General features: G+C 41.3%; 1 protein-coding gene across 1 annotated transcript in view; it reads left to right on the plus strand.

Annotated features, from left to right (window-relative positions):
• The window catches only part of msh2 (mutS homolog 2 (E. coli)), a 76921-nt gene that overhangs the window by 40675 nt on the left and 17181 nt on the right, over positions 1 to 19065 (plus strand). The window contains exons 9-13 of the mRNA XM_078557217.1: positions 1452 to 1575; positions 3981 to 4131; positions 6422 to 6519; positions 16196 to 16441; positions 18632 to 18836. Coding sequence (XP_078413343.1) covers positions 1452 to 1575; positions 3981 to 4131; positions 6422 to 6519; positions 16196 to 16441; positions 18632 to 18836 — 824 coding nt within the window. The remainder of the gene's footprint in view (positions 1 to 1451; positions 1576 to 3980; positions 4132 to 6421; positions 6520 to 16195; positions 16442 to 18631; positions 18837 to 19065) is intronic.

The raw sequence follows: 19065 nt of genomic DNA on the forward strand, positions 1-19065 counted from the left end.
AACATCCTTTATTAATCCCCAAATCTAGCCACAGCTGACAGTGAAAAAGGAATTTGGTTCATTTTGCAGCATTTTCAGAACATACTACTTGGCAATCTAATTTCTTGGAAGTCATAAGGATTGAAATTTGTATGGGCTGTTTAAATTCCTTATAAAATTATATTTATCAGTTCATGGCTGTAATTCCTAGTTTTGCATTATATGAGACGAAATGAGGAAAGAGTTTTTCATGCTGAAAGTGGTTAAGATCTGGAATGCCTGAGTGTGGTGGAGGCACGTTCAACCGAGACATTCAAGAGGGAATTTGATTATTATCTGAAATGCAAGAATGTGCAGGGCCACGAGGAGAAGGCGGGGAGTGGCAGTAGGTGAGTTGCTCCTTTGGAGAGCTGGTGTAGAAGCGATGGGTTGAATGGCCTCTTGAGCTGCCACCTTACTGTAATTCTGTGATATCTGGTAAAACATAAATTTAAGAGATTTCTATTCATCCGATTTGTGCTTTTGGTGTAGTGTTGACAGCTATATCCAGGTGCCAGCAAAGGAGCTGTCTGCGATGTATCAAAAGGAGCTCTAACTGCACCTAGTATCTGACTAGGAACTGCTTTTGAGTTAACCCAACTCCCCAGGGCCATTTCCAGGTTGCTATTAAGGGCAAAAGAGTATCTTGGTCAAGGAAATAAATCGGCCTGGAAAGTGCTTGCCCCAAGTAGACTGAGTGGGGAGGTAGGGGTGTGGTGTGGAATGATGTCCCTTTGACTTAACTTGAGTCCAAGTTGCTGGTGAATTCAACACCATTTGTAATGTTGGTGCAGTAGGATAAAGAAAAATTCTCTGATAATCTTTTATGGGCCAATACATGGTCATGTTTGAGAGCTGAGCAGGCTCTTTTCAGGTGGAGATGAGAAAAAGGAGTTTCATTGGTGATGGTGAGGCTGTAAACAATTGTTGTTAGAGAAAAATATATGTCAAGGCATCTAAGATTTGTCCTTAGTAAAATTAGTTGATCAGCTTTGTGACTGGTGGTGCCTTCTTCACTTGGTGCTTAACAGTAGATCCACAAAAAAACAGAAAAATGAAAGAACTGCCAACTGACTTGTAGAAACGAATGACTTGTGTCTATTTCTGGAGTGACAAAACTTCAACAGCATTCGACTGGCTATAAAGCACTTTTGGATGTTTTGAGGTCACAGAAGGCATTATATAAATGAAAGGCTTTCTTTGTGTTATAGATAATTTCAGTCCCTGCCAGTATCCTTATCCAGTTCAATTTCTATGCATTTGCTTATTCTTTATTTTACTTTATTTTTATGACTTCCTTCTCCTGTAGTCCATGTAAAATGGAAATAGAAACCGGAATGGCTACTGATGAGCGCTAATATGCTGAGTGGCCTTGCTTTGCAATAATAAAGGAATTAATTAGAGATGTTAAAAGCATTCACTTGACTTAACAGGTGGAAAACCATGAGTTCCTGGTGAAGCCATCCTTTGACCCAAATCTAACTGAACTGAGGGAGAAGATGGATGGTTTGGAGAAAAGTATGCAGTCAACACTCAACCAAGCTGCCAGGGAGCTAGGTATGAAATAGATCTGAAATAAATCTCTGCATTTTTTCACTTGCATTTGATCAGCGTAATTCTCGGTTTTGTGTTCATGAATCAAGATTAACATCTTGCGCTTATATAGCATGTTTATCCAAAGGTGCTTCACAGGAGTGTTAGCAGTCAAAGTTGATTGATATCAGCGCACTTTCCATTTTGGGCATTCAGTATCAGCATCGAGTGTGGTTAAATGCAGAGTAAAACTCCTGCTTTGCTACAACAATAATTATTACTTGACATCAAAGTTGTTGATATAAATCTTGCTGTAAAGTGTAGAACATATAGATATTTCATTCATATAAGGAAGTTTGATAAAGGTGTTTGAAATCATGAGTGTTGACAGAGAAAATAGGGAGAAGCTGTTTCCATTGTAGGAAGGATCAAGAACCAGAGGACACTAATTTATGGTGATTAGCAAAAGAAGCAACAGTGACATGAGGAAAAGCATTTTACTCAGCAAATGTATGGATTTGGAACGCACTTCCTGAGAGTGCGGTGAAGGCAGATTCACTAAGCCAAGGCCTTCAAAGGAGAATTGGATAATTATCTGAAGAGAAAATAATTGTAGGGCTACAGGGGAAGGGTGGGGTAGTGGGGCTAGGTGAGTTGCCCTTGAGCTTGCACAATAGTGATGGGCTGAATGGCACCTAGCCTTCAATTAGCACCTGCTCATGTGATTCAATTTGGGCATCCACTATGTGTAGAGAATTGCATCAGACCTTGTAACCTTTCAGCCCATGGTGGGGCTTCTTTGAATAACCCTCAAGTGAGAACCTGCTTGGATCGTGACTAAGTGAAATGTTACTGAGTAGAAGTTTGCTGTTACCACTAGTTGAGCTGTAAGCACCAGTACCAGTGTGTGGCATTTTGCATTGAGTTTGTATATAGATTATGGGGAGTGGCTCTAAACACAAGTTAAATGTGGAAAACTTTTTACTCATTTGAGCTAGATCTCTGTCTTGCTGCAAATATTGATGTTCGAAAAATAAGGTTCCTTGGGAGCATGCTTCGCCTAGTGCTTACGCACAGTCCTCAGCACCAGCCTGAATACTGGATAAACCCTTTTTCAATACGTAGTTTTTTTCAACTTTTTTCACCTTATTAGCCATGAGCCTGCTTCTGACTAGGGGTGGTGTAGCTGGCTTCTTCGACAACTCAACTTGTAGTGGGTGTTATGACCACTAGACTTTGAGATGATTATGTTTTAAACTGTCTTTTAATGAAAGGTAAAACAGAATGCCCTAGAATGGAGGGATGGTGTGAAGTTGTGCTGAACTCTGCCTGACGATAAGCCCATGTGACCTGGTTCCCATGGGGATGGAGGCTGAAGTCAAAACTTATTCAAAGTCAGGTGTGAGCTTTAACACCTGGACACAAAGGAAAAGGCAGCTGGCTTTACTGCTGCAGATTCACAGAGTCTTAGAGCCAGTCAAACTGGAAGCAGGTGCTGCTATGTCAGGTTCATCACCAAGTGAAGTGCTGGTGAGGACAGAACCCCTTTTCAAAGGACCGAAGCTTGTTGAGGAGAGTTGGAAACCAAAGAATCACCAGAGTGAGTGGGTGGGTGCCTTGCTGCTGAAAGTCCATTCAAGTATGCTCAGAAGATTGAGTGAAGGATACTTTGATTAAAAGGACACTGGAGGCTTCACTCGGATGGGGCAGGGAGAAAAGAGCCCTTTGAATTGTCGGGAGACATTCGGAACTTCAAATATAAGACTGCATAACTGCTGAGAGGGTGCCATAATGTATAAATGTGGCATGGGGTTTTTTGTTGTGTTAGGAAGTTACTGGGGGATACCTTTTTTGTAGTTTAGTGCATTAGTTGCTTACTAAGTAATGTTTAGTTGATTTTTGTTTTAGTTGGCTTGTTACAGTAAAAGTCTTGAAACATGAAATCTTGTGCGATTCTTATCTCTTTTTAAAGGTTATTGGCCTATAGAGAACATAACATGGGGGTTAAGATGGTGAAATAATGTTGTTTTCTTTTTGTCCTGCACACTCTCTCCTACAAACAATCTGCGAGACACCTTTTTCAGTATCATAATAGACCTTTTTAACTCGCTTTACGGATGTTGGGATAGATTCCAACTGGTATTCCTTTATTTTCTCTGACTGGACAGTGTTAAATCCAAGATATGTTGACACCTTCTTCCAAATCACATTGCCACTGTGAATTGCAGGTCAAGAACAAGCTAGCTGCAAGTAACCACTGGACTTTACTAGGAGTATCATTGGTATCAATGTGAGTTGATAAGTGTGCATTGTTGAGGAAGACGTTATTGGGAGGGGATAGGAGTGGTAAGAAAAAGGAATGAATACTTTGTAACTGAATATCAGTGGGATAGTTTTATCAAATTACTATCTGTTCAATTTATATGCAGGTCTTGAAGCTGGCAAGACTGTGAAACTAGAGTCAAACGCTCAATTGGGTTATTATTTCCGTGTCACTTGCAAGGAGGAGAAGGCCCTTCGTAACAATAAGAAATTTAACACCATAGATATCCAGAAGAATGGAGTTCGATTCACTAACAGGTTAGAATTCTGTTTCTTCCCTTTTATTGTCATAGTCAGTAGCTTGGAGGGTTATCATTAAAGCCAGTTGTACTGGATGGATATCCAAAACTTCACTTTCCATCTTTGTTTTGGGAATGTTGACATTGATTTGAAGGTTACATTGTATCAAGTTCAATACTGTGGCATATGTTATAGATATTTGTAAACGTATTTCTTTGTGGTGTTTTTAAAAACTTTTTATGGAAGCTGGCCGGGAGCTTTATACATGAAAGTCAAGATTCTTTCAAAGGATTTATGTACATTTCCTGGCCTTTTATTTCTGCTTAGACCCAATTGGAGTATGCAAGGACCTTGCACTAAGAATACTAGCTTTTAATAAAGAATGTCAGCCTGTTGTTGCACAAATAAAAACAGTTGCTCAAGTACATTTGCATTAAGGAGCTGAGCCATCCAGACCAGGTTTGATCTGTCATCTTGTGCTGCATTTACTGATCTTAGCCACAGTTGCAGCCTGCATATTGTGGTTGTCCTTGCTGCTCCTGGGTTATGAGAAAAAAGGGTGTGTGGGGAGAGAAAGAGCAGAGCATCCAAGCAAGGGCTCCTGCTCCTGATTGTTGCTGGAAAGTATGGGGTCATTGGTTTAGCTGTGTTTCACAAATGCATTCTCCATGGCTGTCCTCCATTTCTCCATATCCTTCAGTAAGGTTGACAATTATCATGACACCATGGTCCAATTGTAGCTAACTCTAACCAGCACATGCTCCACTGACTTCTCCTGTCCACACAGTGACTTGGCACGCTTCAAGGCACGGCCTGATCCTTGGCATCCTTTTTTCTCTTGGTAGTGTTATCTGTAAGCATGGCATGAACCTCCATGTTGATGCCACCCAGCTCTATCTCTTTTCATTCATCCTAGGTTGCATGGTTACAGCCTATTTGACATAATGGAATGGGTCAGTTCCCTGCCGTTAAGCATTGATAAGGCTTAGCTTGTCATCACAAGGGACACATTTACCAGTGTCCTCTTGGGTGGCCTCTTGGACCCACATTGTGCAAACTCCAACTCTTCCAGAAACCTACTGGCTGCATCCTAGCTTGCATAAAACTTGCTCACCTTTATCACTGCGGACATCAAATGGTGCATCCTTCCCCGCCTTGAACTTTGATTTCAAAATCCTTCCTGTTTGTGGCCTTGTCCACTCTACCTCTGCAGCCTCTTGCAGCCCTATATTCCAGTTCACATCTCTGCTTTTGAGCTTGGAGTAGAATGAAACACTCCCTCCCTCCAGGCTTTATTGGTGCCATACTCTCTGCGTTTATACTCCTGCGTTCAGGAATTCTATGTCTAAATTAGTTTGTGTTACTGCATCTTTCCCTATGTCCTCTGGGGCTTGGTTGGAGGATGGTGCAGGGGTGCTGTATACCATACTTTGAGCTTCAGCAAGTGAATGTATAATTTCCTGTGTGTAATTTTGGAGCAGAACAGGTCAAAAATTAAAATTAATCTGTAGTCAATCTTGGTGCTGTAGGAACTGCTATTGCAGTTGGGACTGGAAGCTTAGAATTGGGGCACAATTTCACGGATTGCTACTTCAATATTAATGCACTATTAGTCTACAAAATGTAATATTTAATTAGATAATAGTTTGGGAAATCGAATGCAGAGCATTAGGATGAATTAAGTAAACTGTGTTGGAGCAGGGCCAGAATATACCTCACGAAATAGGCATGTGCAAAATCAAAAGGACCATTGAGGCCTGTTTGGCAGCTCCCAGTGTCCAGAAAATATCCTTTCCCTTGATACATTTAAATCCCTGTCGAGCTTTTCTCAAGATACTCATCCACTGAACGAATTTGCTGATTCAGTCAGTTTCCCTGCTTCCTCTTGACGGTCTGTTCAGTGCAATCAATGCTGTGCATGTTGTTTTTCATCCTCTCTTTATTAAGTTTGAGATTCTTGTTGTACAATTTGACTGTTGAATTGTGACCTTGTACAAAAGATTACTTAACCTTACTGCACACACATTTGGATGGGCTGTGTCCTAAACGTACTATCCCCCATGCCTAATATCTTGATGTGCATTCACGAACACTACACCAAGCTGGGAGAACAAAATTGGAATATTGCCCCTACTTCCTCTCCCTGCAGTGATGCAGTGCATGACACATAACCATCTACTTTGAGCTTTGCTTGCCAAGTGCAAAGCTGCAGCATTGATATAAGCAATGCATTTTAACAGAAACGTGAGGCTGCTTGGCTCCTGGTACTGAATTTGCAAAAATGAACACACATTTTCCTTCTTTGCAGTAAGCTGACTTCCTACAATGAGGACTACGTGAAGAGTAGGGAGGAATACGAAGAAGCTCAGAATGCAATTGTTAAAGAAATCATTAATATCTCTGCAGGTAAGATGTTCTGGAATAAATTGCTCTGCATGTTATTAACTTCAGATGAGGCATTGAACAGAGAGTCTGCTGATCTGTTCATTTGAATGTTGTAATGATATCATTCCATAATTTGGAAGAAATGTGCACAGTTCTTACCTCCTGGTGTCTTGTCCAGCACTTCACCTTTAAAGAACACCATCAAAAAAATACCCGACTCTGTCCTTCTGGTTATTGGTAGTTGCCTCCTAAGCACTTACTGCACTGGTTCATTATATGCAGCACTTTTGAGATATTTTAATCTGATGAGACATTCTATAAATAAATATTATTTATTTAGGGCATTTGCAAGTGTGATTAGAGTAGGTTAGAATGGGCCAATGATGGAGTATTGGACTCACCTTCCGGGAGCAGAGACAGCCTGACCTGCGAGAGATACCTCTACTTGGGCAATGGACTGAATTTGAAAAAAAAATCCAGAAATGACATCACAGGAAAACTAAGTTCATTAGTTGGTGAGAAGCTGCTGTTAGGGAGTGTTTAAATAGCTTAAAACTAGAAAAAAACGTATTATTTATAAAGAAGTAGCTACTTGGTTTTCAGTAAGGAACACTAGCGATGGGGAAGTAAAGTTAAGTCAGTGAAATAAAGTAAACCAAAGTAAGAAAAAGTTAGTGTAAGTGTAGTAAAGTTAAGTTACTAGTAATTTATTCTACTCATTCTGCTTAAGTGTAATAAATAGTTTTTAGAGTTACGGGATGTTAGGTCAGCTCGGCCAAGTGGACCATACATCCTGCGGTATATGTGAAGTCGTGGTCGCTCCATATGTCCCTGACAAACACATCTGTGGAAAGTGTCACCAGCTGCACAAGCTTGAGCTCCGGGTTTCGGAACTTGAGTGGCAGCTGGATTCACTGTTGTGCATCCATGAGGCAGAGGACTACATGGATAGCACGTTTAGGGAGGCGGTCACACTGCAGGTCAGAAGCGTACAGCCAGAGGGGTAATGGGTGACTGCCAGGCAGGCTAAGAGAACCAGGCAGGTAGTGAAGGAGCCCCATGAGTCTCTTCTGCTTGCTAATCAGTTTTCCATTTTGGATGCTGGTGAGGGCCATGTTTCCTCTGGGGAGTGCAGCCAGAGCCAAGCTTTTGGCACCATGAGCAGCTCAGCTGTACAGAGGGGGAGGAAGAAGAATGGAAGGGCAATATTGATAGGGGACTCCATAGTCAGGAGGAGATCAGACAGGCATTTCTGCAGCAGTAAACGTGACTCCAGGATGCTGTGTTGCCTCTCTGGTGCCAGGGTCAAGGTTGTCATGGAGTGGCGGCAAGACATCCTTCGGGGAAGGGGGATCAGCTAGAAGTTATGGCCCACATTGGTACCAACAACATGGGTAGGAAGAGGGATGAGGTCCTGAAAGCAGATCTCAGGGAGTTAGGAAGGAAATTAAAAGCAGGACCTCGAGCAGTAATCTCAGGATTACTCCCAGTGCAATGTGCTAGTGAGCATAGGAATAGGAGAATTGATCGATTAAATACATGGCTGGAAAAACTGATGCAGGAGGGAGGGCATCAGATTTCTGAGGCATTGGGACCGGTTCTGGGGCAGGTGGTACCTGTACAAGCTGGACGGGTTACATCTTACCAGGACTGGGACTGATATACTCGCAGGGAGATTTTGTGGTGCTGTTGGGGTGGGTTTAAACTAGCTTCTCAGGTGGATGGGAACCTGAGGGATGACCCAAATTGGAAGAAAGTAAAGTTGGTAACAGGAACTAGTAGTGAGGCTGGAAGGCAGGAGAAACAAAGCAGAGCATTTGAGTGTGCTTCGAATGTGGAATGATGTCAAAAAGTCAAAGTTAAGGGCACTCTACCCGAATGCGCACAGCATTCGCAATAAGGTAGATGATCTAAAGGCACAAATAGAGGTAAATGGGTATGATATAATTGCCATTACGGAAACACGGCTGCATGTAGGAGGGACAAACAAGAAGGGAAAGGAAGTGGAGTTGTGCTGATAAGGGATGGGGTCAGTGAATTAGTAAGGGACGATCTCAGATTGGAAGAACAATGTGTGGAATCTGTTTGGGTGGAGCTAAGAAACAGCAAAGTGCAGCAGACGTTGGTTGGAGTTATTTATAGGCCCCCAAATAGTAGTGGTAATTGTAGCACATGGTATTAATCAGGAGATGAGAGAAGCATGTAGCATGGGCAATACAGTAATCATGGGTAACTTCAATCTGCATATAGACTGGGTAAACCAACTGAGCACTAAGGCTGTGGAAGATGAGTTTCTGGAGTGTGTTAGGGATGGTTTTCTAGAGCAGTATGTTGAGCTGACTAGAGGACGGGCTATACAGATTCTGGAATGGCTCCTGAAGATTGGAAGGTAGTAAATGTCATCCCACTATTTAAGAAGGGAGAGAGAGAAAACAGGGAACTACGGACCTGTTAACCGTACATCAGTAGTAGGGAAAATGCTAGAATCTATTATAAAGGATCTGAAAATGGATACTTGGATAATCATGATCTGATTGGGCATTGTCAGCATGGATTTGTGAATGGAAAATCATGTTTGATGAACTTGGGAGTTTTTGAAGATGTTACTAACAAAATTGACCAAGGAGAATCGATGGACGTAGTATACTTGGATTTTCAGAAGGCTTTTGATAAAGTACCCCATAGGAGGTTGATTAGCAAAATAAAAGCACATGGGATAGGAGGCAATATACTGGCATGGATTAAGGATTGGCTAACAGGCAGAAATCAGAGAGTAGGAATAAACAGGTTATTCTTGCGATGGCAGGCTGTGACTAGTGGGGTACCGCAAGGATCATTACTTGGGCCCCAGCTCTTCTCAATATATCTCAATGATTTGGATGTGAGGACCAAATGTAATATTTCCAAGTTTGCGGATGATGTAAAGCTAGGCAGGAATGTGTGTTGTGAGGAAGATGTAAAATAGCTACAGGAGAATTTGGGCAGACTTAGTGAGTGGACAAGAACATGGCAGATGGAATATAATGTGGAAAAATGTGAGGTTATCCACTTTGGTAGAAGGAACAGACGTGCAGAGTATTTCCTAAATGTTAAGAGATTAGAAAGTGTAGATGCACAAAAGGATCTGGGTATCCTTGTCAACAAGTCACTGAAAGCTTACACGTGGGTACAGCAGGCAATTAGGAAGGTTAATGGAATGTTAGTCTTTATTGCAAGAGGATTTGAGCACAGGAGTAGTGAAGTCTTGTCAATTGTATAGAAGCTTGGTTAGACTGCACCTGGAGTAGTGTGTGCAGTTTTGGTCCCCTTACCTCAGGATATTATTGCCATAGAAGGAGTGCAACAAAGGTTGACGAGACTTGTTCCAGGGATGGCGGGACTGTTTTATGAAAAGGGATTATGGAAACTCGGCCTGTATTCTCTAGAGTTTTGAAGAATGAGGTGATCTCATTGAAACCTACAAAATACTAAGGAATAGACAGAGTAGATGCAGGTAAGATGTATCCCCTTGTTGGGGAATCGAGAACCAGGGGACACAATTTCAAAATAAGGGGGAAGCCACTTAGGACCGAGATGAGGAGAAGTGTCTTTACTCAGTTCTGAATCTTTTGGATTCTCTACCTCAGAGGGCAATGAAAGCTCAATCATTGAATATGTTTAAGGTAGAGATTGATAGATTTCTGATTAACAATAACGTAAAGGGTTATGGGGATAATGTGGGTAAAAGGCATTGAAATGTTCAATCAGCCATGGTTGTATTGAATGGCAGAGCAGGCTCGATGGGCTGAATGGCCTTCTCCTGTTCCTATTGTCAGTCTTGGTGACTGGAGACCCACATTTGATATTCTGTATGATGTCAACAGGCATGGATCTATTGTGGTAGAAACCTTTGGCCACTTGACATGTTAGTAAAGTTACTGTTAAACAGATTACATTTAGGTTGGGTAAGAAGTGAAACTTTAGTAATGCCCAAGAGGCATATCATTAGCTTTTAAGCAGATTTTATTTTTAAAAGGATAAAAGCTTGAATTATATTGTGCCCTAACTATACTAATGTTTGGTGCACCTGGGCAGAAACCTCAATATCGTTGGAGCTGGTGTAAGGGTTGATGTCCACGACTAAAATAAGCTTTTTAAGCTGCATCGCTGATGGCAGTACCCTCTTGGGCATCAATGTAAACCCTGCGTCAGAAGCAGAGGCAATCAGAAAAAAAATTGAAGCAGCTTGCTATAACTGGGATGTATGGAGCTTCTCCAGCCTTGTGGGAAAATACTGGCAATGCACAAAATAAATTGCATGTGCAGCTTGTGTTTCCTTTTTACAGTTGTGCCGCAGTGAGGGACATTCATGCTAGTGAATAGAACATTTTCTGTTTCAAACTCTTGAGGCTCAATCTTGCAGACTCTGAAAACTTTCAGGCGGCAACCATTTCTGGTTCCTGACCCCATTGGCTGCAGCAGCGGGACTTCAAGTGCAATCTTATGGGAGACAACCAAATAAGAACCAGCACTGGAATGGCCATTCACTTAGGGGTAGCAGGTCAGCAGAAGAATTAGGAAAGCCGTTCAGCACTCTCAACATGAGCAGCCTTCACTTTTGCCTTTAATGCTGCAGTAACTTGGACACACGAGGGAGCAATGCAGAGAAAGGGCTGAAGGTGCCCCAAGGCTTTTCTTTAACCCGAGCAGACACTGTGACAACAGAGTCTCCTTGAGAGACTTTTGGAATGTCAGACCTGAGCCCATGGATAACTGTAGACTTTCTGTTTTTGGCAAGTAAAGGTCAGATTGTATGCAACTGTCAAGCCATTGGAGGTGTTACATTGCTATTTTCCAATCCATTGGGACCATTCTAGAATCTAAAATCACAACCAGTGCACTCATCACCTCTGCTGCCATCTCTTTTAGAAAGCTAAGATGCAGGCCATCAGGCACAAGAGATTTGTAGGTTTTTAATCCCATTAGTTTCTCTAGTGATAAAATGCCCACCTGGTACAAATATGTAGTGCTGTGCTGAAGCTGGGGCTGAGGTACATTGTACCTCCAGAAAGGAGAGAGGGCAAGAGAAAACAAGAAACAACAGTCCAGTTAGCCTGATATTAGTCCAGGAAAATGCTAGAATCTAATATTAACTAAGCCTTAACAATGCAATTAGAAAATCATAGGATGATCAGACAGAATCAACATGGTTTTACAAAAGGGAATTCATGTCTGACACATTTTTTTGAGGATTGTCTAGTAGGATAGATGAAGAGGAGCCAGTAGATGTTGTATTTTTAGATTTCTAGAAGACGTGCAACAAGTAAAGGTTATTATGCAAGCAAGGGCTCATGGAATTGGGGTAATAAATTAGCATAATTAGAGGAATTTTTGCGGATAGAAAGCAGAGAATAGGAGTAAATGGGGCATTTTCAAGTTGGCACCACTGGTGCTGCAAGGATCAGTGCTTGGGCCTCTACTGCGATGAAATCGCGATGAGTCAAACTTGGATGACACAGTTCCAGAAATGTCGAAGTTGTCAACTATTCCCACCGGCAGAGTAGCAAATCCCTTAGGATGATGCCCACAATAAGCTGAAATTTCACTTTGGTAACTCTGGATTAACCAAACTTGCCTCAGCTTGTCATATGACAGCGCTGACCAGTCAGTGTGGAGTTAGACCACACGAGCGTGAAATCGAGTGCTGGGCAAGCCATCATTCGACATTAATGCCTCCCTGTGAACTTCAAAACCTGCGAATATGGCTAAATCTGTGAGAAAGTTAAGAGTTGTTGATTGGTGCGAAGGCGAAGGCATTTGAACCTGTTGCTTCTGACAGACCACATTTGTAGACATATCGGGTTACTTGAGATGGATTCATGTGGGACTGGGACCACCTCAGCTATTACAAAGCTCTGTTTAACACAGATTTGGGGGTGGAGCTCCTGGGATTTAACTCATCGAGATTTTACCTTATTTACACCCTATGTTAATGACTTGGATGATGATGCTGGGAGTAACGTTATCGAAGTCTGATAACAATACAAAACAATGTGGAACAGTGAGCTGTGACATGGACATGAGACTGCAGAGGGATATAATCAGATTAAGTCATTGGGCAATAACATGGCAGTGAGTGTACTGTGGGAAAATTTGAAGTTATTTACTTTGGTAATAAGAAATATGAAGGCAGGACATTATTTCAAAAGGTGAGAAACTTTTAAATGTTGATATTCCGCAAGATTTAAGTGTCCTTGTACACAAAGTTAGCTTGCAGGTCTAGCAAGCAATTAGGATGAGATGGCATGCTATCCTTTATTTCAAGAGGGTTGAAATACAGTAGTAGGAAGCCTTGCTACAATTTGTACAGGGCTTTGGTGAGAATACACCTGGAGTACTATGCACAGTTTAGGTCTCCTTATCCGAAGAAAGATATATTTGCCTTTGAGGTGGTGCAGCAATGATTCACTAGATTGATTTCTTTGATGGAAGGATTGTCCTTTGATGAGAGGTTGAGTAGATTGGGTTTATCCTGTCTGGAGTTTAGAAGAATAAGATATGACCTCATGAAATGTATAGATGCTGAGAATCTTGACAGGGTAAATGTTGAGAGGTTGTTTCCCCAGGCTGAAGAGTCTGGAATTAAGGTGCATAGTCTGAGGGTAAGTATTCAATCATTTAAAATTGAGACAAGAAATTTCTTCACTCGGGGTATGAATGTTTGAAGCTCTCTGGCCCAGATGGTTGTTGGATGCTCAGTTGCTGAGCACCTTCAAGGCTGAGATAGGTCGATAGATCTTTGGACTTAGGGAAACCAACAATTATAGAGATCAAGCTAGATTTGATCCCAGAGATCGCTGCACCACACAATTCCTTGCAATTTGTTTGGAAGCACTGCAATAGCGAGGCTGGGACCTGGCATGAGGAAACCCCTGCAGGAATTGGTTTTCCATTTATAACCAGAGCATTAATCTATAGAATTTGATCAACTTTAATTAGATAACGGGAGACTCCAGCTAGTAATTGACCTTAAGGATTTTTACATCTGAATGATTTGTATCTAGTAAATAAATCTTCCTACTGAAAGTACAAATAAGATGCTGTAAATGACACCTCTGGTACCACTATGTAATCAGAGCAGCCCATAGTGTTTTGATATGCTATAACCTTTTGCTGTAGCTTTGTAGGTTATTGCAAGAATTTGTTATGGCCTTATATTCTAAAGTGTTTGAACATCAGAACTATATTGCAGAAAATACCCAGCTTTATGCCATCTTCAATTTTGTTGGTAGTTAGTATGGTCCTAAAATTTAAAAAAAAACACATTCATTATGGTTAATTGCACAATATTGTTGGAGATCGAGGGAGGCTGTTGTGATGTTGTCAAAGTAGATTAATGTTGAGTTATTCACCAAGGGTATAATAAAGCAATTACATTTTCAAACAGAATTATGAAAGTTTTAAGTGCCCACACAATTTAATATCCAATTGCTTATGAACTAATCTCTGAGCTTGCTGACAGTGGGCATGCACATGTGATGATAACTTGAGCAAGACCTCATCATAATATGATGATATAAATTCAGCACAGCAGAACAAGTGGGTGACTTCAGTCAGACTTCCAGACTGAGAGTAAGTCTTCCAGGCTGTCTTGGTTCAGTTGCATTGAGATTAATTTATTTGAAAATGCCTTTTTTTATTTGTACTTAATAAATTTTTTTTTAATGGGAAATTTTATCCTTTTCAGAGAAATCTTTACTGTGTTTATGTTCTAAAATTAAGATGTCATTGCTATAGCATTCTTAACTAAAATAGTGGGAATGGATTGATGGTATTATTGAGAAACCTGAATTTATCATTTTTATTTTTGATTTCAGTCTTTACTTGTTTCTTGTCAGTCTTTACTTGTAGATTAGTTGTTTGGGGGCTCATAAATTTCACTATGATGATGACAGATGGAGTGTCTGCTAAAAGACATGGATTTTGGAATGAACGTTGAATATTGAGTCACTTTTTTTAAGTGAGGTTTTGCGATTAAGGCGTGGTTAGAACAGCTTGTTCATCTACAATACAGTGGTTTCCTGATCTGTCTTTGAGAGAAAGAGATACATTTTAGTTTCTGGTTTAAAAGATGCTTTAAAAATGTTAGTGATTTACAGCTGTGCTACTTTACTGTTTCGCAGCTTAGTGGTGATGATTCCTGGTTGTTAAATTCAGCCTTTGTTAGATTAGTTCCCTTTTTGGAGGGGAAATAAATTGTCAGCATGCCATTATCAGCATTAAGTGCTCCAAGTCAGGTACAACATTAATTAATTATAGAGCAAGGTTCCTTCTACTCTTCCCCACAATAATATGCTGTACCAGCAACCTTATTAGAGTTCTCCTATTGGGTAATTGGACATTTTCCCTTCTTACATCAGCCTTCCTTATGGCCTTTCTGAGTAAGAATGCCAGTTGGTGCTGGATTGGGAATATTGCCTATTGAGAGCACAATTGAGACTGCTACAGCTTAATTTCACTGACAATCCTGACAGCTGTCAGAGGGAGGAGACTTTCATTTCCTCAGTATGGGCTGGATTCACATCCAGGTTCTAGAGGTGAAAGGGGTGTGCCAGCTAGTCCTTTATTCAGTTTCCCAAAACAATGCAAAAGATTATAAGATAATAAATTGATAGCTGTAGAATTTAAAACTACTACAGGCAGGTCTTTTTCTACTTGAGCTGTGGTATTTAACCTCTGGAATAACTCCAGCCAATTTGTTTTATCCATTGCCTACCTGTTCATTTTAAACTATTGTAATGGAGTGGGCATTCGGAGAGGTGTGTGAAATTACATTTAAGTTAGGCCTATTTTTATGTGACACCCTTAGTCCATCATCTTTGCTTACCCCCAACATCAATCAACAATACCTCATCCGACAATATATCCCAAAATTCTCACTTCAGCTGCAACCCAACTTTGGAATGGCAGTAACTTACTGTGCTGCTGTTGGTTCTTCTGAAGGTCAAGTGAACATAGATGCAAGTGAAATGCTCATACTTTTATGCTCTGTTGAAAACTTCAGAGCCCCCATCTGGGCAAAATCAGACAAGGGAGGCAGTATAAAGAGCCTCCATTTACCCCCCCCACCCCGGTCTGTTACCTCACCAACCCTTGCTTCTTCCTTGTTGTGTTCTCATCATAAACCTGCTCTTGTGAACAGGCAGGCACCCTCAAGAGGGAGATGAGATTCTATTTAAAACATGCAGATGGAGTTTGATGTTATCATGACCTGATCTGCATTATCAATCAGAGACCTGAGTAGAGGGTGGGGGCCAATGTCAGTTTACCCATCAGGCAAAATTGGCTGGGAATCGGGTCCTGGGCCAGTAGGTAAGTTGCAAATTTATTGCTCAGATTATCTTGAGGCATGAGTGCTATCCCACCTCACCGCCAGCACCCCTCCCACCCTCTTCACCACACCACCTGCGTCCCCCCTCCACCTCCCTGAAGGCTGTCAATCTGACAGGAGACTGTAACATTTTATTTAATTGAGGCCTTGTTATTAATATCAGCAGGGCCCCCATGTCCTTTGACTTGCCAGGTTTTTGACATGCTTCCCCCACACCCTTGTCACCTCCGCATTTAATATCGGAGCCCACATAACTACAGTTCCTTTGCTCTGAAACCTTAGTGACAATGCTGACCAGTATCAGGTATCTTTTTCCTGCACTTACAGGATATGTGGAACCTCAACAGACTCTAAATGATGTGATTGCTCAACTGGATGCAGTAGTCAGTTTTGCCCATGTAGCTAATGGGGCGCCTGTGCCATATGTGCGGCCTGTGATCCTTGAGAAGGGCAATGGTCGGATTATCCTGAAGGCTTCTAGGCATCCTTGCATCGAGGTCCAAGATGACATGGCCTTCAGACCCAATGATGTTACTTTTGAGAAAGATAAACAAATGTTCCACATAATAACAGGTAAGTGTTGGTGTTTTTACTAGAGAAATTACTAATTAAAAGATAAGATAGAAAGAAATTAATTATTATCTAACATATTTGAGGCTTTTGATGAATATTACCCTACTTTGGCCATCTCTTAATCTTTGAAGGTTTGCTTGGGATTGTTTATTTGTAGCTGTCCTAAAAAAGTAGGTCACTAACATTGTTTGCAAAAACTATAATATCTTGGTGTTCAACCAGGTTTAAAAATGATTGAAACTCCTTCAGAATACTACACACCTTAGAGAGTCCCAAGCTTGGAGGGTGAGACAATGAGGTTATCTGGGGTGGTGGCATGAACAGAACGCACTGGCCTAAATGAACAAGTATGAGAGCTATTGATACTGCCTTGTATATCCAGAGGTGATGCATATGTGTTGATCCTGGTTTAATTTGGGATTTTTGATTTCTAGTAGAGGGCGCCCAACCTATCACAGCTGAGCATTTGTATGGATGAAGCCTCTTTGTATAATGTTAGCTTTATACCTCACGTTTTGTTAAAATAGTACGCTGGAAACAAAATTTGGCTTTACTTCATAGGACACTAGCTTACCGTAGATGTGAGATTCAACTCAATGTTATTTGCACTCATTAATGTAAGGCAGTACAAACCACGGGGAGCAGATGCCGACAGCGACCTGGGAAAATGCTAATCTGTAAATCTGTTATCTGGTTAAAGGCTACTGTTTCTGTCATGTAATCGTAAAGGAAATAATCTGATGCACTGTAGGCCAGCATCCAACGCTAAAAACATACTATAAAGGGAGAGCGCTACAGGGAGTTTGTGACCCACAGTCAAGAGGATTGCCCGGTCATCTATAAACATCCATGTGTCTGGTTTAATTCAAAGATCATTGAATTATCACATGCTCTACCTGAGCAAGCCATTGACCTAGATCACTGAACGTTGTTTCCCACTATTCTTGATGGTACTCATTCTCCTTGGGAAGACAAAATCCTGCCTCCCCTGCTTTTTGCTATCATGCATGCACCAGCTGTGGCTCAGTGGTAACACTTTTGTCTCTTGATTCACAAGGTTCCAGGCTCAAGTCCCACTCCAGGGCTTGAGCACAAAGATCAAGGCTGATAGTCCAGTGCAGCACTGCGGGAGTGCTGCACTGGCAGAGGCGCCGTCTTTCGATGAGATGTTAAACTGAGTCCCGTCTATTTGTTTGATTAGATGTAAAAGACCCCGTGGCACTATTTCAAAGGAGAACAGCAGAGTTATCCTCACTGTCCTGGCCAATATTTATCCCTCAATCAAAATCAGAAAAAAAAAAATTCTGTTTGTTGGAGTTTGCTGTGCACTTCTTATATTACAACTATGATTACGTTTGGGAAAGAAAGTACTTCGTTGACTTATAAAACATTTGATATATACAGTCATTGTGAAAAGCATTATATAAATTAAGGTCTTTCTTTATGTGCACAACGAGTTGCCATTTTAGGTCTCGGTTTTGAATTCATAGCCCCTCCCTACTTGTGGAGAGGCTGAACGAGCCTGAATGGCTCTGCTGAGAATGGTCAAAGATTGTCTCAAACTACGTCTTGCCTGAAAGATTGCTTGGCCATCCTTTCCGATGCATTATAAGGGCTATGTGACTTGTACTGGAAATGTGCGATTGGAGAAAGACTGTTGTTGCAGGGCGTTTTAGTGGTTGTGTAGTTGTTGAAGGTTTCAGATAAACAATTCAAAATATAGTTGTTTACTGTATATAAACACTATTATGGAACAGAAATGCTGTAACAACCACCAGCAGTGAGCTTTGAAGAGAAAATCTCTGAAGGGAGGCTTAGGGAAAAAATGCTCTATCTGAACATGTTCCTCAGAAAGAAAGGGGGTGTAGATGGAACGCCAACCTCCAGTGGAGGTTCGGCTCACCAAACAAAGCCTGGAAACCTCTTCCTTAATGAAAATATTTACTGATTGAGGGTGTCTATTATAGACTTCAATTCTCCTTTTTCTTCTTTGGGTGAGGAAGGAGGGCTCTCCACATCAGTATAGCTAATATCGAGAAACCATTTAAACAATTGCAACAACAGGTTTCTACCTTCTTAGAATTCTGAGCGGTGCTGATTGCAGTCAAATGTGATTCACTGTGCTGATGTTGTAAACTCCTTTTAATGATGCTAATGTAGTTTCTACTTCTCTCAACCTGCATTTTATAGGTCCAAACATGGGTGGTAAATCAACATATATCCGGCAGACTGGCGTGGTGGTTCTGATGGCCCAGATTGGTTGTTTTGTACCCTGTGACTCTGCAGAAATCAGTATTGTAGACTGCATTCTTGCTCGAGTTGGTGCTGGTGACAGTCAGCTCAAAGGTGTTTCAACCTTCATGGCAGAAATGTTGGAGACTGCAGCTATTTTGAGGTAGTATTCCTAACACCGTCTCACCCTCCTGAAAATGGAGTATTCCATAGGTGAAGCTATGCATTCTCTATTTTACTGCCTGCAGTAAAAATTGTTTTATGTCAAGAGCACCTCTGTAAAGCTGATGGAGAGATTGTGGAAACAAAGATGCATCTGTATCTGTTGGCATTAAAAGTGCTTATCCCCAGGCTCTTACCCTCCTTTCAGTAAAATCTAGCTCATATCACTT

This window comes from Cetorhinus maximus, chromosome 14 (assembly GCF_964194155.1).
Source record: "Cetorhinus maximus chromosome 14, sCetMax3.hap1.1, whole genome shotgun sequence".
Lineage (NCBI taxonomy): Eukaryota > Metazoa > Chordata > Chondrichthyes > Lamniformes > Cetorhinidae > Cetorhinus > Cetorhinus maximus.